Source organism: Sycon ciliatum, chromosome 8 (genome assembly GCF_964019385.1).
Source record: "Sycon ciliatum chromosome 8, ocSycCili1.1, whole genome shotgun sequence".
Classification (NCBI taxonomy): Eukaryota; Metazoa; Porifera; class Calcarea; order Leucosolenida; family Sycettidae; genus Sycon; species Sycon ciliatum.
In genome coordinates this window covers 25,295,797-25,316,594 of record NC_088650.1, presented here as the reverse complement: position 1 = coordinate 25,316,594, position 20,798 = coordinate 25,295,797, and the positions used below count along the sequence as shown (strand labels likewise).

At 45.1% G+C, this 20,798-nt stretch overlaps 1 protein-coding gene across 1 annotated transcript; it reads left to right on the top strand.

Annotated features, from left to right (window-relative positions):
- The first annotated feature begins 4,860 nt into the window (after nucleotides 1–4,860).
- Nucleotides 4,861–10,783, top strand: LOC135822470 (probable maleylacetoacetate isomerase 2). Its single transcript, XM_065335242.1, has 4 exons — nucleotides 4,861–5,196; nucleotides 5,952–6,071; nucleotides 6,923–7,135; nucleotides 10,203–10,783. The coding sequence occupies exons 1-4, from the start codon at nucleotides 5,026–5,028 to the stop codon at nucleotides 10,341–10,343; spliced, it is 645 nt and encodes a 214-aa protein (XP_065191314.1). The 5' UTR covers nucleotides 4,861–5,025; the 3' UTR covers nucleotides 10,344–10,783.
- Nucleotides 10,784–20,798: the final 10,015 nt, after the last annotated feature.

Genomic DNA, 20,798 nt, shown 5'->3' with positions numbered 1-20,798 from the left:
GTCTTTCCTCATCGATTTCCATCCACATGTAGCCTACGGTGGATTTGCTCTCCCGTCTCTGATGTCGACCCATCATCTCCATCCTTCGTTGTCCCCTATCCACCTGCCATTCTGGAAGCTGCACCTACAGCTGGAAAAGAGCAAGAACTGGAGGAGTGCCATTGTATGAAGAGGACGTATGATCAAATGGTCTTGTTAACCCATGATGATGACAGACAGGAGCTGGCGTATCGTCGTACACTGATTGGATATCGGCATTGCCATGGTGACCCTGAGAAGTGCAAACAATTCATGTGTTGATATGATTTACCCGTTTTAAAACAATTTCATCGAGACTTATCAAGACTCCCATTTGTGCAGCATCCTTGTCACGCATTAGAACTATAGACTGTTTCTGATATTGTATGATACTTCTAAATCTCAGGAATTATGTACATGTACATGTAAGCTAGAACATTAGGGCCCACATGCCTCGTCCTGCTCTTTTCTCTCCGAAATTCTACACTTGTAAGCCAGAATTGATCATATTCGTGTTACACCAGTTTTCAGTCTAAGTTTGTGATAGGGAGGCTTCCTTCTGCATCCTGGTTCCACGCCTTTGGTAACATATCTCTCAGTAAATATTTAGATAGTGTCTTGAATGACACTTAACCCAGCTTGACAGCTTCAGTGTACAATGTTATGTTTTCGAGCGAGAAATAAGAGGTCCTATGGCCCAGTAAGGGAGGGCAGGGGGTGCTCTGTGCCAATGTGGTTCACGGTATCGACAATGACAAAATTTAATAGCAACAACACCTAACAGGGCAGGACAGAATATTGGCACGGTGTAGGGGCAAATGATCAAGACTTTTCTTCCTGACACGGTCACTGCAAAACCTAGTCTCTCCTTTGTCATTTTTCTCTGTCTCTCGTGGGTTTAATCCTCGGTCATCCCCTCTCTGTCGACTTATGTAAGGAGGTTTATTTTCCTGTTTGAAGTTACTATAATGGTACACAACAACAACAACAACAACAACAACAACAACAACAACTCTTATTGGCGATGGTGCCAACGTGAGAATAAAGAATTCAAACAACAACAACAACAACTACAGCTACGATTATACCGTGAAATGTGACAAAACAACGTGAGTTGATTCAGCGCTAGAATCGTAGCAAGAAGCAGCAAGAAAATGTGGCATTTCTTGAGATACCAAAGGTTAACAGGTGAAAGATTATTGGTGATGTTTCCATCACAATAATTATCATTATTACTAGTATCAATATTGGGTCCCATATCTTCAATATTTAGGTAGCTTTACGAAACCGTCCTAGTGGTCTCTTTGCCTTTGTGCCAAGTATGTTCCAATCTGTGAATAGAGCATGTCTTAGAATTCCACAGAACACTGTATGAGTGCAAGTCGATCTCTCCCATTTCGGTCAAATTGTGCAGGTATACATGTACATGTACATTGATATGCAGTTCAGGATCTTTTTGAGTGTAGATCAAATGTGCGAAGGCCTTGAAAACGCTCCTGAAGAAAACCTTGAAACTGATACGCCCCTTTAGAATTGGTCCAAAATACTAGTGATCTATAGCATAGGTACTCGCCGGCAGAAAGAGGACATACAATATTGTTGGCAGCAGTGGATAGTGAAGTACGAAATACTGGTACATGTACCGGTCTTTAAAAACCAACTTCGGCGAAAATAATTGTAAATGTACATGATTGTATAGGAAAGGGTTTGCTCCCCACACTGGAGGAGTGGAGCTAGCGCTTTTCCGCTGACTGGACTTGACATGTTTAGAGCAGCCAGTGGTTCTTTGCAGGTTTGGCGAGGCCAAGATTCCATGGACTCCTTGTGTGCTCTGGATAGCAGCCATTAGTCAGTGAAGTGTCAAGTCAAGTCGCTGGAAAAGACTGCTGGCTCCAGTGTGGGTTGCTGGGAGTAGTAAATTAACGCTAGGATGGGTGTTTTACTACTCCCTGGTGGCGAGAAAACCCTTTCCTAGTATTCTGCTATTGAGTTTTGTGTAGTGTCCTACACAAGGCTACAGCCTAGGAAACCATCGTGAAACCAGCGTGCAGTTTGGATGCATCGGAAATTAAAACTGATCTACATTCTGTTTTAGCGTTTGCCTCAGGTCAGTGGGCTTGCCAGTAACTTCGAGTAAGCTCTATTACGAGTAGTGACTGAAGTGTACGTGAAGTGAAGGGTGCAGAATGCATCCGCAACGTGGCCTAACAGCATGATTGAGCTTGATACCCAGTCAAAATCAAACAGTGCTCTGCGTGCCTTGCAAGGCTAACACCAAGCTAATAACACTAACAAACTGGTATAAGACAATGCGTACTGGAACTTGGTTTATGACAAACCAAGACAAGGAGCAAAGATTTGGACATCATCCCAGCAACCCATGCATACTTCTCTATTACTCTCAAGCTACTGTCGTTTGCTTTCTCTACCATGTTTCCTCTTTCCCACAATCAAGAACCTGTACTGCCATACTTGAAGGCAATCACCAGTTAGACTCCCTGAAGGAAACAATCTCTTCTTCGCTTGCTTTCTACCCTGATTGGCAAACTAACACTTTACACCATGCAACATGCTATAAAACCACCATTGCCAAATCCAGTCTGCAGAAAGATACTCCACTGGGATTTTGTAAAGTCTAAGAGAAAAGCAAAATTTCTTCCACCTACTATACTGTGAAGGTCTTATCGCAAGCTCCAGACCCAAACTTGAAAAACATGGCGAAGGTAAGATCAGTTCTACCCACCTTTCTAGATACTTCATATTTGTACAACATCTCTTGCTTTTGCTTTTAGAACAAGGGGCAATGTAGTCAAAATTACCCTTTTAATAAGGTTGCACCGCCCCAGCCACCTTTAATCTTAACTACCATCCTCCCCACAATCTCCTGTCAATTTCGTGGAATTCTCTGTGAACATAATTTCATAAAAAGGTTTATTGTAAAGCTAGTATGAAATCATCACTTCTAGTTCTGTCTCTTGATATAATCTCGTTCTTATCTCAATGTTGTCCCAATGCACAGGTCGATACAAACGCAGCGTCCTACATGGCGATTCTGATGGTGGTAGCGACTCTTGTGACATCAACACCATTGCCAACTCAATCACAATCGTCGACACCTTCATGTGCTACACCTGTTGAAACGTATGAGGACGGTCTTCATGTGTTTCCCCCAACTGGAAAACATTTCGAGCAGGGTTGCTACTTCCCCGATACATATGTCTTTCCTCATCGATTTCCATCCACATGTAGCCTTCGATGGATTTGCTCTCCCGTCTCTGATGTCGACCCATCATCTCCATCCTTCGTTGCCCCCTATCCGCCTGCCATTCTGGAAGCTGCACCCACAGCTGGAAAAGAGCAAGAACTAGAGGAGTGCCATTGTATGAAGAGGACGTATGATCAAATGGTCTTGTTAACCCATGATGATGACAGACAGGAGCTGGCGTATCGTCGTACACTGATTGGCTATCGGCATTGCCACGGTGATCCTGAGAAGTGCAAACAATTCATGTGTTGATATGATTTATCCGTTCTAAAACAATTTCAGCGAGGACTATGAAGACTTTCATTTGTGCAGGATCCATGCCACGCATTAGAACTATAGAATGTTTCTGATATTGTTTGATACTTCGAAAACTCATAAATTATGTACATGTAAGGTACCGTTGATCATATTCGTGTTACCCCATCTTTCAGTCACAGTTTGTGACACATGTTTGAGTCTGTTCATCGAAGATGATCTGGGGAGGCTCCCTAATTCAACACCTTTGGGGACATATCTCTTAGTTTATAAACTTTATATTTAGATAATATCTTGAATGACACGTTTCACCCAGCTTGACAGCTTCACGGTGTAGAATAATGTTATGTTTTCGAGCGAGAAAGAAGAAATCTTATGGCCTAGTATGGGAGGGGGTGTGTGTCTCTGTGCCCATGTGGGGGTTCACTGTATCGACAGTGCCAAACAACAAAAAGTTACAAAATGTAACGGGGCACGACAGAATGCTAGCAAGAAGCAGCAACAAAATGTGGCATTCCTTTCCCTGCTGGGTATCATTCAAATAAGTATGTGGTATTTTACACACCCGAAAACCCTCGACCGTACATAACACTTCAATACCTCTTGGCGATCGATGTCTTCACTAATGTCGAGTTTCGAGAGAGGCACCTTGGGGCAAAAGTCAAAGAATCAAATCTCTCTGGAACTTTGTACTGATATCAGGGGCGTAGGAGGGGTTTTGGAAGTGGTACGACCGAAGGTCGGTGCGGCCGAAGGCCGTGTTGGAGGGGGGTCCGGGGGACCTCCCCCGGGAAAATTTTGTAAAAAGGACACAAAATCCTGCGTTCTGGGAACTTCTGGCACACTTCTGGCGCAGTGTGCAGTCGAGTCGAGCACAGTACTGACTGCAGATGCATAACAGATCTACGAGTACGAGTCTAGAAAAAAGGTCAAAGTCTGATGCGCATATATGCATCGATGGATCCTGATTTTTTTTATTACGGTTTTGCACGTTCCGGACGGACCACACTTTTCGAAAAGTGGTACGGCCATGGTCGTACCAGTCGTAGCGGGTGCTACGCCCCTGGATATGGAGCCCCTTTGGTTTGAAGCATTCATTCTACTTGAATCAGTACACATGTCGACCTCGCCAAGCGCGTTCCTAGATGTCATGTTCCAGTCAAATCATGTCGTCTTCTGCAAGACAGTAGAGGGTCTACGTAGCTACGTAGATCTACTCAGCTAGCTAGTCAGGACTCAGTTCAGTACAGTACTAGATCTACATGGCAACACGAGATTTCGCTTCACATTTTTACTTTTCACACACGGTACGAGGGTAGATGTTAGATCTTCAAAATAATTATTTGGCTGGCAATTAGCGTCCCTGCAGCCGCGAAGGCTGCGTCATGTCAAGGCTTTCAAAACAACACGTGCGTACTTTTTGACAAAAGTCCAGTTCATTTTTCTACTTTCTTTATTCAGTGGAGTCGAAGCTATTTTGTGGAAAGATGGCAACAAAACCTGTGCTCTGGAGTTATTTCCGCAGCTCGTGCTCATGGCGAGTTCGCATTGCGTTGGCGCTGAAAGGCATTGAGTACGATCAAAAGCACGTGAACTTGATCCGCGATGGTGGAGAGCAGCACAAAGACGATTATGTGAAACTCAACCCTCAGCAGCAGGTAATTAATTTTGCAGTTTTCAGTTTCCTAGTCTATTAATACCTACATTGCATACCATAAGTTTAAGTTCGCTATTACCTGCCTGAGGTAAATCCTGAGAATGATGAAACCTGGCTGCAACCTACCTGTCTTCCCACAACACTGACACTTCACTTGTATACCATGACTCCACATTCATGATGAAGTAATAATAATTTTAGGGCATGAATGAATCCGTTCCAAGTCCCAAGTACATGTTACATATTAGTAAGGCGTGCGCCATGGATGGTCCCCCCTCCCCCCCCCCCCCCCCCCCACACACACACTGCGGATCACGGCGTAAGCTGCTACGGTAGAATGCCGATTATTTGAAAGTCAACTATCCGAACAATCTTACTTGCATTGCATTGCGGGGTGGGAAATGATATTTTCCCTCCTCGCAGCACCATTCAAGCGATGCACAAAATGTATTACAACAGATTGGAGTCAAAATGTATAACGATAGTGTCATTTTGAGAAGCTGGAGTGCGCCTAGTTCCTGTTGCACTGCCGAAGAGAATGACAGATGATGAAAACATGCGGGAATATGCATGTTTTAGATAGATGTGCGACTGTTCCCTTATCCGAACATTCTTCATTCTTCTCATCCGAACCCCGTGGAGACATCCCACGCATCGAGGGGGGGGGGGGGGGGGCGAATAAACGGCACTCTACTGTACCGACCCCGCCCGGCGGTGGACTTTATGTCTCTCTTTTCTCTCTTTGTTTGTTTGCAGGTACCGTCCATTGAGATCGATGGTGTAACGTTGAGCCAAAGCATTGCGATTCTGGAATACCTTGAAGAGACGCGGCCACAGGTACCCATATTGCCAAAGGGTGCTGTTGAGCGTGCCAGGGTAGGTTTTATTTTATTTTTTTATGCTGAAAATCTCACACCCAACTCGCAAGGGAGAAAAAAACAAGGAAAAGATAAGAACGGATAGCGCAGAAGGAAGGGAAGGACCTAGAAATAACAAACAGGACAGCAATTGAGTGGGTGTACACGCAACCCACAGTGGGGTTGGAAAGTACTTTAGAGTAGTACAGGAGAGAGGTCTGCTGAAAGTTTTCAAAATTTAGAGTCAAAATCAGTGCACTTATCGGCAACCCACAGAGATGTCGGAAAGTTTTTTTAGGGTAGTACGGTCAACTGTTTGAAGTGCAATTCACTCCTGGCAAGGGGGGGGGGGAGGAGAAAAGAGAGAGATATGCTGATTGTTATAAAATTTAGAGTAAAAATAGTGCGTTTATGGGTTCACGAGGTACCTGGGGCAAAGAGTGACACGGCCAATACCGGAGTAACCGTATCAAGCGCCATGGCGTAGCGACACCCCTGACCCAGCCAGGCCATACGGCTAATAGTGACTACTATCCAAAGCCCATGTTGAATGTTTTAGGTTTGCCATTGCTACACAGTTTCATGGTCATTTTCTTCTCTGATTTCATTGTCAAATAATTTTGTTTACCACTGGCTACGCTTTGGAACTGTTTTTGTTGCCCATGTCCTCATCTCTCTTTGCTTTGTTTTTGTTGCCTGGGCCCTCATTTCTCTTTGTTTGCTCGTATTGCTGAGGGAACATTTGCTGGTTTGAATTTGTGGGTCACCATGGTGCATAGGCCGCGCGTACTAATCCGGCGGATATGTGTGAATAATAATAATAATAATAATTGACTAACGCGCACACCGTTAACTCTGTTCTGTCTGTAGGTCCGTCATGTGGTGGAGTGCATCAACAGTGGCATTCAGCCAATCCAGAACCTATCCATTCTGCAGTACGTAGGCAGTGAGAAGAAAGCCGAGTGGGGCAAGCACTGGATTACGGTGGGCTTTGTAGCTCTGGAAGCTCTGCTGCAGCGCTACTCGGGCAAGTACAGCGTGGGCGATGAGATCACGGTGGCTGACCTCTGTCTTGTCCCTCAGGTAGGTAACGATACGGTGGCCTCTTTTTAATCCATCCTGCAGCATGTGCGTGCAATGGAAGCTCTGCTGGATTAGGGGGAGGGATGGGGTGTCAACGTTACACAAAGTCCCCCAGAAATCTATGGTGCTGGACTAGAATTGCTCTGGGGAAATCCCCAGAAATCGACGATGCTAGATTAGAATGGCTCTGGGCAAGTAACCGACCGAATGTTTCGGTTTGAAAAGATACTTTAATAGCGTAATTTGTGAAATATCTATCTGTCTAACTTAATGGTGCGGCAAACTTTATAAACTACCTGAATGCTCTCAATGTGCAAAGGCAATAATCTAACAACAATGAAATTTAAACACGGAATACAAACCTAGTTCGCAATATTTACAACTGTCCATCCTGGATAAGGTTCCTAAGAGCTTCTCTACCCCTGGTAGCTGCCGCTCTGCGAGATGGTAGCCTGACTGCTACTGGTGCAACGACTGGCTCGTCAGGCATACTTGACTCAGACTCAGACTCACACTCAATTGGATACAGCGTACACAACGGTCTTGTGACGTTATTACCATTACTTAACTGAGCCTTGCTGTTCTAATCTCACCGTCACTGCTCTCCGTCAATTCAGTTACTCTTGCTAGTTTCCATGAGCCTCTTCCGACTTTCTCCTCTTTGATCAGTACTACTGCATTTACTCTCGGTTTGTATTGGCTGGTACTTCTTGGTTGCTTGTGCTGCTGCTGGTACCGTTCTCGGAGGGAGAGAAGATATTCAGACTCCCATACCTTCCAGAAATTAGTTAAGTGTGTTTGACTAGCTTTCCATTTACTTATCAACTCGTCCCGTGACGACAGTTTCCCGTAATCCGGGTCTTCCCTCATATCACTGGCTAACTCTGGTGATCCATGTTGCGTTGAATTACCAAGGAGATTTGCTGGCGTAAGCGTTACCGTGTTCACATCATCGTCATTATACAGCAGCGGACGAGTGTTAATAATGGCTTCTATCTCTTTTGTGATTGTTTGCAACTGTAGTAGTGTTAGTACATTCCTTCCCAAGCTCTTTCTCATTGACCGCTTCACTAGCCCGACGAATCGTTTGTAAATCCACCCATCCAAGGTGAGAATTCTGGAATATAGGTCCACTGGATACCTTCATTGGCTACATATGAAACAACATTTACATCGGCTACAACATTGTTGCAGACTTCATTTACAGTTGCATGTACCAGTTTGAATTGAGGAGCGTTGTCTGAAATGACCCGCGCGGGCCTTCCCCTTGCAGAGATGAATCGTCTCAAGCATAGTAAAAACTGTTCTGAAGACATGTCCGTGATTACTTCCAAGGTTATTGCTCTAGTGGCCATACAGGTGAACAGACATGTCCATACCTTAGGGAACGTCCCATTTGGTGATCGCGCGATCAGTGGCCCCAAGTAATCAAGTCCTGTAAACGTAAACGGTAGTGACTGAGAAACACGTTCTTTTGGAATTGGTGGAAGCCGAGACATTGCATATGGACCAGTCTCAAATCTCCTACATGTTGTACAGGTGTGCAAGATCTTCTTGACAGTTGCACGTCCATGAGGTATCCGATAACTATGTCTGACCTGAGCAAGAGTGTGTGATACCCCAGCGTGTAGAAGACGTTGATGACAATCCAATATCAACAGTTTAGTGAAGTGCTCATTGGCTGGTAGAAGCGTTGGGTACTTAGCATCGTACGGAATTTCAGCATTGCTTAATCGTCCATGGCATCGAATGATGCCGCATTCATCTTCTTTCAATCCAAGCTGTTTCGTGAGGTTGTTGTTACTATTGCGTGGATAATGTTTGGTTTGGATATTCTTAACCCAAAGCCTAGTTGCTTCGTTCAGGTAAGTAGTTGCATCTGTGTCTGAACTGAAGGCTTTGCGGCATTTGGCAATAAACTGAAGGCAGAGACGTGTTACTACTAGTAGCTTTCTTAACTTGGAGTACTTCGTAGAGTCAATGCTGAATGGTCTTGGATTGAATTCGACAACTGAGAGAGAAGTTTCAAACATCACCTTTCCTTTGTGTGTGATTTCAGACTCTACCTTTCTGATTATGTCTGGAGTGATTTCTGGCTCTTTCCAAGTTGGCCAGTTCTGAAGTTGTTCTTGAAGCCAACTAGGTCCATTCCACCAAAGACCAAAGAGTGTTTCTTTGAAGTGCAGTAAAGGGTGCTCCTCTACTGCGCCGAGCTTGGCCTCTGCTACTTCGCGCTTGGCCTCTTCCAGCTTGAGATTGAGCTTGCACTCAGCTGTGTCGAGCTTGTGCAACTGCATTTCCTTCCCAGCCTTGACTAAACGGACGGTTCCCAGGAACCTTCTCACGGCAAGCATCATCGCCTTGTCACCCGGGACTCAAACAGAGAGCAACCGAGTCATATTGGTGATATAATTCAAGAGAGTATTATAGACATAATGAATTTATACTTAATTGAAACCTTAATAGTGAATCTGGTTATGAAATCACGGGCCATGTAATTAGGCTGCGGCTTCGTCATACCAAGATAAATGCATTAATAACTAATGGTATAAGTAGCAAGTGATGTGTAATATAGTCAACTGAGCAACTCGTTACCATGGTAATCACCAAGGTAACGACACAGTTGCCGTTTCGTGACTCTGAGTTTCACGAATTGAATCGATCATCAGACGGAAATTGATATTGTCCGTGCCCTGAGAGTACTACGTATGTTGATATTGTCCCTGCCCTGAGAGTACTACGCATATTGTCCCTGCCCTGAGAGTACTACGTATGTGGCGAGTATATGATTGTGTAATACTATAACGTTATGCGGAAAAATTCCGCTTCTTGCTTGTCACCCTGATGATGAGCCAAGCCTGAAATGTTCGTGTGTGTGTGTGTGAAATGTGAAGTTAGTTATTCGCAGTGAAGGGACCGTTTAGGAGATGGATAAAGTTATAAATGCGTAAAAGTTGGCGAGAAGTTAGGCCCGCTGTTTTGCATTGTCGTTAGTTGCATATCCTGATGGAAATTGAGTGTTCTTGTGTTAAACTCTGCTATTCGTCTGTGTTACTACCGTGTGCAGGTGTATAATGCCAATCGTTTCAAGGTTGACATGGAAGCATTCCCTGCCATTCAACGTGTACACAGTGCACTGGAGTGCCAAGATGCTTTCGTCGCTGCTCACCCGAAGAACCAGCCCGACTGCCCAGAGGATCTGAGATAGGTGACGTGTTGCACTCTGCCTTCCCTTCCCCTAACTTTGTGCGCGCGTGCATGCCTGTGTGTGTGTGTGTGTGTGTGTGTGTGTGTGTGTGTGTATGTGTGTATGATTGTGTTCGCCGATCTGTTTGTCTTTGGTCTGCCGGTGTGCATGTTCTTTCCTACGCTCTCACCTATTGCTCTCCTACCCACCAGTCTCACATGCCTGGATATTTTTCTTCCCTCCGCGGTTGTTTGGGATGTCCTAGCCTGGCTTGTCAACTAACTACTACTAGGAGTAGCCAGTTTCACGCCTATCCATTGAGGAGGGCGCAGTATACAGATGTTATCATTGCGATTCTTTAGTGTAATATTCAGTTTATAGCTTTATATACCACACGCACTGTCATGTACTAGCGGTTACGTTCATACATGATCACACGTTGAAGTATTTTTGGGATAGAATCCACGTGCTGTCTCTCGGATGGTATAAGCCAGAGTGTCTGTGTGTGGATGATTGTGTCGTAGCTACCTGTGCTGGTGCTTGCGGTGCACTGCACTTCAGTCCTCTGGGTTTCCTCAGCCAGTTGGGTAGATCTGGGATTAAGCGTTGACTGTGATAGCTAGCCACCCAGGCAGTAGTACAATGTTCCTGTGTGTGTGTGTGTGTGTGTGTGTGTGTGTATGTGTGTGTGTGTGTGTGTATGTCTAGTTCGGTTGGTGGGTACACTTATGCCAGATAGTGTTGGGCCTGTTGCCAACGGGCTCGGCTGCTTGAAGGTGTATTGTTGTACCTACCACCTTTGTTGGTTTCAGGGTTCATATACTTTCTATTTGAAGTATACATACCTGTTAACCATGGACTACTTCTGGCTAGATAAACTCTTGTGTAATCAATGGTGCTAGTGAAGCTTTTATCAGATCCACTCTGATTTAGCCACCCACACTAGTACCAAGTATTACCTTCACTGGGGGCAGGGGTAACTGCAGTTGTATCCCGGGACGGATACCCTGATGCCGTCAATCCTTTTTCTGCACCTTGTCCTCACCCACTTACTGAGGTGTGGTGAGCCCATAAGTGGGATCATTTCAAGTCCACCCTAGTTTGGGGATTTCAGGGGGTGTCGGCCGTTGGGTGGTTCAATGGCCAATTGAGTCATCTTTCCAAGATTCCTTTGGAGTCTCTCTCCCCTCTCCCGGGGAGACCCACGTGACCAGTTTTGGCAGTGAGCAAGTACATGTGTGTGTGTGTGTGTGTCTGTTGGAAGGCTACCTTCTTGCCAAAGCATTTGGAAGTTGGACTAGTTTCAGCTCCACAATCCAGTGTGTCGTTACTATGGTAGCTTTCTTGCCTGAGGTTGTTGGTATGTCTGTTGGCTCTGGGTTCCCAGTACTCAGTAGCCGAGGCTGGTTGGTAAAGTAACTCCAATTTCACTTCAAGGTACCAGTGCATCTAGTGTCTGCTTCTATCAAAGCAGCATGCTGTCTATACTGGTTACCCCAGCAAGTGTAGGGTGTGCATAGGTAACTGTCTTGGCCGTTTTATGCCGATGTACTCCGTGTGGTGTGGACCAGGTGTGCATTGGTGGTCGATTCACATGGCTTCGCCAGTTGTGTGGATTGGACAGTTATCTGGCGCAAGTCTTGATCTGTCTCATTCAGATCTTGTTCGCTATCGTTGCTATAAGAGAAAATCTGTGGGTGCACATCCAGTGCATTTGCAGATTTGCGTGCTTCTCTTGCGACGGGCGTATACATACATACATGGTGTGTGTGCGTGCGTGCGTGTGTTTGTGTGTATGTGTGTGTGCATGTGTGTGTGTGTGTGTGTGATCGTTCCTGCCCTTTCCGTCAATGCTGGGAGTATTACAAGTATGTTATGCAGTATTTGCTCCGATTTGCATGGCGGGCACTAGATTTGATAATGGAACATGCAAGTGCATTATGATATTAGTGCTAGTACATGTACACAAACCTGATTTTTCTAGTAAGCGTGTGTGCTCGCTGACTAGGTGCGCACAGGAAGGGGCAGGGTCGGAGATGCAAACCTCGCCAGTCGATTGTCTTCAGCAGGTATTTCCTTCCTGGCTGGAAGCACTGAAGCATGGTCCGTTGTCTGGCGGTGTGGCCGGCAGCCGTGTAGATGAGGCCATGCCTTGTTTTTGTCGTATTGCCGCACCCAATGTGATTACTTTCTCCAAAGTTCACTGTACATGTATCTTGGAATGGGCTGCTGGTGGTCGTCTGAAGTGAACGCCCGCAGAGAGCACGCTGCTTCTGGTGTTCCTGCAAACCAGATTAGGATGTCAAGCTCGATTACTTGTATCCAGTTTCCTGTGCACTGTAGCTATCCATATAATCTGCAGCTATCCAGCTCCACAAGCATGAGAGTGCATTGCAACGGTACTGCACAGACCGGTGTACAAATAGTTATTGTTATGTAAACTTGAATGATGGTGGGAATGTACTTATCAACTGGAGAAGCAGCTCGGATAAACGTTGTTGGGATGCAGGAAGCTGCCAGGCGCTGACTGATTGCGCACGGTATTTCCTGGGCAGTTCCTGACCGGTTTGCAGGTTGATGCGACTTACTTACAGGAATCTTTCTACCGAAGAATGCGGAGAAGGTTAGGACCCCAGTGGGGCAGGAGTGGTTATAGCCTGCGTGCATGTATGCCCTAAACGTGCGTTCAGTTACGCTACCTTCCCTACCTACACCGGATGTAGGTAGGGAAAACACTGGGTTGTGGTGTTTTGTGAGTAGTGCCGCTACGGCCGGACGTGCAGTACGCTGTGCTGATGCGAGTACTGTACCACTAGGTAGCGAAAGACAGCACAGGATGGTCGCAAGGCAGGAAGACCAGTATCCTACCAAGTAACAACCAAACAATGCTGGTGCCAGGAGCACTATCTTTCTCAGTGTGCCCTATGCCTTATCTTTCGTTATCCCTAGCACATGTATTTGACAAACAAGGTACTACTCAGTCATAAAACAGTTCTTCATTGTAACATACCCGATACCAAGAGTACAATCATATGTACTCTTATGTACTTTTATGTACTCTTATGTACTCTTGCCGGTACACACAATGCCATGTGAAAGTGCGAGCATGTACGAAATGATTCCGGCCTTTTCGCCAGTGCCCTTTTTCTGCGCAAAGCATTCAGGGCGGTGCGGAAAAGCGTCGGAAGAAACTAATCATTGCCTTGTGTTTTGGGGACGGATGTTAGCATCACGCACATGTATGTATGTGTGTGTGCGCAAGATGTGTGCAGCCTGGTAGCGATACCGTCCGAATGTACGGAAGTAGCTCGCTTGCCTGTATACGTACATTGTATGTATAGCTGTGACGCGGTCTCAACCTTCATAGTAACGACCTACTAGTACTTGTATGAACGTATAATTATGTAATGTGCTGTACTCATAACTGTGTATGCATGCATCGTGCGTGTGTGTGTGTATGTGCGTGTGTGTATGTGTGTGTGTGATGACCATTCCGGTGTAAACAATTTCATCTTTACCTACGCATGTCCATGTCTACACTGTATGTCTGTGCATTCACCATGGAATTACTACAGTTCCACCGCATGGGCTGGGTCTTCCCTGGAAGACTGGATATCTTCGCCCACAACCTTAGTTGTTCTGTGTGTTGTACTGTATTGTTTACATCTCTGTATACGTTTTCTTTCTCATATTTCAATGGACGAGCGCCAAGGACCACATGAATCGGAGTGTTCTTCTTGTCCAGCGTACTCCATACAATATACCAGCATGGAGTACAACGGATAAGAAGAAGGCTCAGTATTCCGTCACTTTGTCAGAATGAATATTAAAAAGTGATACAGTGATTCACCCAATAGAGTCACATGAACTTACTTCATGACTGCACAGTCATGCAGTTGCTACAGGTGGGCCGTGAGTCATGTGGACAAACACTGCTTGAACTCAGTTGAAGCAGGTGCTCTGAAACCTAGTATGTATGGCGTTATCCCCTGCAGCCAATCTGTAACCTTGTCGTGTAAGAATGTCAGTTTGTATACGCGGCTGATCAGAATTCTTCCACTGGATGTCAGCTGGTTCAAGCCACAGGGGCAATTCTTTTGTAGTGCTGCACTTGCAAAGCGGACACACTCTAGCTGGTGATCATTGTGTGTTAGGGCCTTGCATCAGTTCAGGTGTGCATGTGTAGACTAGTAGTGAAGTACTACAGTCGGCCTACCCTTATAACGATAACCTCTATAACGATATTACCCTTATAACGATATTTTTCTGCCAAACGAAATCACTCCATTGACTTGTGCATACAATGCCTTACCTCTATAACAATATTGCTATAACGATATTACCCCTATAACGATATAAAATGGGCTGACCAATCGACATTTTCCATTTTATAACAATATCTAGCAGGGATTATGTAGAGCCCACTATCCAGGTAGGGCAAGCTTCACTTGACAAGTCGCTGGGATATGACGAAATGCAATGGGGGCACCAGTGGGCACCTTGCTATGTACATAATGTGCATGTATGACAGTTTTTGATGATATGAAGAGCGTAAAAAATGAACAAAATCCATGTATTATGACGTATGTGTGTGAAATGAACCAGTTACCCCTATAACAATATTACCCTTTAATATAACAATATTTCTTGGTGTGACGCAAATATCGTTATAAGGGTAGGTCGACTGTAGTACACTCAGGCTGATTGGGCTCCCTGTACTGTGTTCCTTTGGACATTGTTTGCAGTTGAAAGTGTATTGCCCAATGGGCCTGGTCAGCCCTGGTGCCTGGTGTTTGAAGTGTTTTGATAACCTCAGTAAAGGCTAGAGGCTACTAGTACGTGCATTCACCCCCCCCCCCCCCCCCCGTACGGTGGAGGCTGCCCTCAGTTTCCTCAGTTTTCCGGCTGATTCAGAGTTTTTCGGGTGACCCCAAGGATACACAACAGTGCCTTTGCAGTGATGGTCACTGAGTCAGTGGTCTAAGACCAATATGTGTATTTTGGAGGACCTCTTGAAATTCAATCTACACATACTTGTACAGTGGTGTGATGAACAGCTACCCTCAGTCACTGTGCATAATCATGTTTTCGTCCTTGCTGTGCTGGATAATAATAATATGTGCACTCATGATCGTGCATGTACTGATTTAGTACTTGTTATCCATCATTAATTTTTGTGCTGTGCATGGCACTGTATTGCAGGTTTAGTTAGCCTAGGCACTCAGACATGGGGTCGACAGGTCAGTTCAGTACAACAGTGCACAATGCAGGGATTTTTCAAGTGTACTTCACTATGAGTATTATAGCAGTCCAGTTGAATTTGTTTGATGGTACATGTATGTGCAATTCATTTTGCCCGCACAAGAGGCTTTACCTAACTTGTAGTTCTGTTTCAAGGCTCATCTCTGTACTACTGTACTGACGTACATTGTACATGTACCATCATTGAATTACATTCTTGCAGGGGGCAAGTCTGAAGAGTGACCATGAATCCCCACAGGACATTCTTTCCACTAACTCTGGATCGGTTTGATGGACTAATACAGCATGCAAGATAAGGGTTGCATTGACATTTCAGGAAAAACGAATAAAACTGCTCAGTTAGCAAAGTGGAAGCTTCCGTCAATACAAGATCGCGCCAGTGCCTTGATTCAATCATACTGCTCTGTGCAGGTTTTGGGAATGGCCGTGACATACCAGTATGTCACACTTTGGCATAATCACTTGCACAATCATGTACATGGAAAGAATAAAGGTGTAAAAAAAAATAGTAAATGTGTACATGATTGTGAACGGTTGAAACCCATAGGACGTGAAAGAGCTGGCGACATAGCGTTCACCGGCGTGCATGTGTCGGCCTCCTCTCCATCTAATTGTCGCCTTCGCTAACTACTAGTAGTACCTGTGTATGTTCAGAGCGAGTGTGTTGAATCTCAGGTCTTGAAACACGTCTAATAGTGAACGACACTGACATTACTGGACTCTACAGCAAAATCATAGTATTTTTTTGAATGCTACCAAGTCTACATACATGTACATGTACACGTCTCCTTGGAGGCTATACTCATCTTACTCTTAGTGCCAAGTTACTCGGACAGTACTTTATAAGTTTAGTATTGTAAAATCCATGGATAGCGGGGAGAGAAACTTGCCAAGTGAGTACTGGCCGTACTGGGCGTTGTTTACAATAATATTGCTAGGTCACACAAATAATAATTATTATTATTTGTGAGGTGTACGTGTGAGGATGACTGATGCAGTAATTGGTGATGACGCATGTCTCCTCCTCTGTGACTGCCTACTTCAACACTAACTTGTAAGACTACAGCTGTAGTGTAGGTTCAGCACATACAATGACATGTACATGTACATGACATGGAGTCATTGCCTTTCAAATGCCTCTATTCTGCCTGCTATACTGATTCACGCGTGTGACTGTTCACATTCTTTTGTGTTATGCTCTGTGTACTACTACTAGTAACCCTAACCAATGTTTGTGAAGAAATTAGTTGTGTACAAGGATGCAGTTTACAGGGTTATGGGCCGTTACACGCCCGATTGGTTGAGAGACTCACCTCCTCTCCCCTGACTCACTTGTGAGGTCTGCATTCGCCACTGAGGTGTAAAGGCATAGTGGTGGCCTGCGGAAGCGAAGGCTATAGCTTGTGTGTTTCTGAACATTCAAGTGATGCTAACGCGGATCCCGCGAATATTATTACAAAATATCAAGACTGCATTACCTGTTACGTCGTTGTTGTAGCACAAACATGACTGGCATTGACGGCACAAGTACAATATCTGAATGTAGACTACGCTTCGACTGCGCCACCCATCGTCCCTGTAGGCTCGGAATAACACCAGCAATCATCTGACTGCGGTCTCACGCGCAGCTTGTCACAATGCCGCAAAGAACTATTACACTTACTTCCTGCATATCGTCAGTTCTCCCTCATCGCCGAACAGAGTTGATTCACCAGTTCGCCGCAGATGCAAGCATGCATGACGACAGTTGCAGCATTCGCACCTTGTTGTAGGCTTGTTAGCCGCATTCCTAGAACGCAGTTTGCTACAGAGAAACTCAGGGAGACGAGCGAAAGCTGGCAACAAAAATGCTCGCTGGGAAAATCATGTGCCAAAATGAAATGGAAATGCGTTGAGCAGTCTCTTTGCGGCCACAGAATATCACCTATTCGCGTCGGCCTCGCCTGTGACAATTGCTCTGGAGACAGGATTGTGCCGTCAAGTTCTCGCTGGTATTCTAACTACACACGCCTACACGGACGTCTTTTGTTGCAGAGTCAGCGCCAGAGTTACAGAGAAGAGGTGCTGGTTCGGTTTGACTTGTCGGATCGCGGAGTAGCGTGAGAATGGCTTCACAAGTCCCGTCACTTTTACTCTGGAGCGTGCCTCTAGCGGTCGAATCCCTGGCACCAAGTGTCATAAATAAAATAGCCACAGAACAGCCCGCTAGATACTACTAGTAGGCTAGTACTACTAGTCTGTACTCGACCTTGTGTGTCACGTTTATCACTTTATGCGCAGATGCACGTACCTGTACACATGTGTAGTACAATCATGTACATGACTACAAAGTACTTTTCTACCTGCACCTGTATGCCACTGAAACGCAAAGTCATACGTGACTGTACATGTGTGTGTGTGTGTGTGTGTGTGTGTGTGTGTGTGTGTGTGTGTGTGTGTGTGTGTGTGTGTGTGGTCTGTTGTGTGTGTACATGTATACTGCTCTGTACATTCGTGCATTGAGCACTCTACCTCGAGCTTCCTAATCCTAGTCTAGACCGGCCTTGTTTGTCACTGATGTATGTACGCATCGTCCTTTGCACCCGGATCCAGAATAGTGATTTTCAGTTTTTCACCCTAGAAAAATGTAGAAGGCAGTTGTGTGTAATGATTATGTCAATCCGTCTCATCACTGGAGTAGCTTGCCGCTGGTTTGGGTCTTTTGACATTTACTACTGTATTGCTACTGTAAATCTCTGTCATGTGCATGTGCATGTATCTGTTTTACAAAGTCTTCAACTTACTTACTTACAATGTACTTACTTACTTACTTCAAGTAACACGGAAGTAGGCGTACACGTGTACTCGTATATCAGCGTTAATTATTTTTACGACGGGCAATTGACTCTCCGAACATAGCTTCAGGGAACCTCAACGTCTTTACGTCTGTATCGGAAGCATACCCAGCAAGCAGCAAACAGTTTAAAAAATTGCCTCTGGCATTTTCCAGCGTTACTTCCGAAGCTAAAGTAGATAGTTGCACGGCTCAAATCATTTGGATGTCATTGAACGCACGATTTGTCGTTTTTCAGTCTTCTCTCCTAGACACCTCGCACCAAGAGTACATAACCACGTACTGTACTCTTGCTCGCACGTGTATTGCCAGTACATCGTCATGTATCTACCTCGATCTCGAACCTCTCACCGTATTTATATTATCCTAAATATTGATGCAAGACCTTGCAGTTGCACCCCATCGCTCGTTTTGCAAGCGGCTGAGGCCGGCGGGACGGTGGCGTGCCAGCGCGCCACCACGCACGGCACAGCCGTGCTGCTTCCGTTTTGCTTGGGCCCTCGTTCGCCTACCACAGACCTTGCCTGACCTAATATGGAACGGAGCAAGAAGGACATTACCATCGCTTAGCAGCATTCTCCACAAGCAGTTAGCCCAACTACGGTGCATGTTGCTTCTGCATGTATGTGTGGTAAAGTTGGTACATACATTCAGGCATTGGCAATGCACAGCGTTTTGCTAATGCGATCAGCGAGACGTTCGGCCTGTGGATTGGGTAGCAGGAGTTATCCACTTATTTCGAAATGCCAGCGCCCCGGCCCGGCATTCCGGGGCCAGGTTTCACCGTGACTGTGTACATATGCAAGCACATCTGGCACACGCGTCCCCACCAATAACCATAGCCCAACCGTACCGACCCGGCCGTAGCACCCCAGTAACCGACAACAAGGAAAGAGAGCGAAAGACGTTTCCTCCGACCTTCGACGGCGACATTGAAGCTGAGGTGCAACTATTCTCGCAAGGTCCTTTTCCACCTCCGCTTTTGAATCGATTGACTATATCCGTGATGAAAAAGACTAAGATTGGTAGCTTCCCAGGTGTACCATTGTGTCGATGGCGCTTAGTCTTTTGGAGACGCTGTGAGCGGCTGCCGACACTACGCAAACTGATTCAGAATGCGTGGGTGTGATCAGGAATCTATTTTTACCTGAACATTGATGTGGAGCAGTCATGTATTGTATGGTTGATGTGCATGTGCTTCATATTTTCAATGCCGAACTTCGAGGCCCACAACGCTTATGTCATAAGCATGATAAGTGGATGGTTGCTCAGACAGACAGTAGATATTCGTGTCTTGCACAGCGCAGCAACTAGCAAAGCACTGGGTGCTGTTTTCATACTCTTATTTTTAGATTTACTGGAATGGTATTGCAGCAGGTCGTCGGTATACCTGTACATGTACTTGTACATGCGTTCATATCATTGCCATGATTGGTCGAAGCAAGAGTAGACTAGTCTTGTCTTGATCGAAAATGTTCTCAGTCGGACGTTTTTTTGTCGAACGCAGTGATGCACAAGCCTGGTCTAGTAGTGGAATCGTAGGAGGACACTCAGTCACAAGCATACAGTCATGCACAAGCACTTGTATTGACATGTAGATCGGTGGCATTCAGCATTCATCCGCTTCAAAACATTCAAGTAATATTAGTTAGTTGTGTATAGCCAGTGAAATATTGCCGAATCGTCAATCATGACGAATAAAAAGCATCATTTTAGATGATCATGAAGTGGATTGTTCCAACTAAGTTCGTATTTTCGATGATGTACATGTACATGTATAAGAAGAAAAGAGGACTAAAGAGCTAAAAGTTATGCTATAATATCCACACACTACCAGATACTTTACAATCAGCTCATGTACATGAACATTGTACATGAACCCTACATTGTACAGTCATGTACACTGTGAGTTCTCGCTATTCTAGTCATGTACACTGGGAGTTCTCGCAGTATTCTAGTCATGTACAATGTCATGTACATGTAATGAATATAACTAAATGCGCACTCATATCACAACCATGGGGACGAATCATGTATTCCAGAACGTTTTCTTGTCACAATTATCAATGGAATTCGTGACTAAAGAGAATGATGAAACTACAATAGGATTTATACACTTGCAGTGGAACAGCGAGGATACAAGCATAGTAAGAAAAATAGCACAAACCTAGGAACAATTTGCACAGGTAATAAACTATAGGTGAGGTGAGAAATGATAGGAAATTCAGCAAGTGCAGCGTGACAATGGACATGCATGTGTAAGTGTGTGTGAGTGCGAATTTACTGGAATAGCGTAAGTGCATGGTTGTGATATGAGTGCGCATTTAGTTATATTCATTGCATTATTAAGATTATTGTCTCCACGTCGCCTTTTTTTCATG

Excerpts from the sequence above, each read along its gene's own strand:
- LOC135822470 (XM_065335242.1), top strand. The coding sequence starts at position 5,026 with ATGGCAACAAAACCTGTGCTCTGGAGTTATTTCCGCAGCTCGTGCTCA. Across the intron at positions 5,197-5,951 it reads AACTCAACCCTCAGCAGCAG|GTACCGTCCATTGAGATCGA; the intron begins GTAATTAATTTT and ends GTTTGTTTGCAG. Across the intron at positions 7,136-10,202 it reads ACCTCTGTCTTGTCCCTCAG|GTGTATAATGCCAATCGTTT; the intron begins GTAGGTAACGAT and ends TACCGTGTGCAG.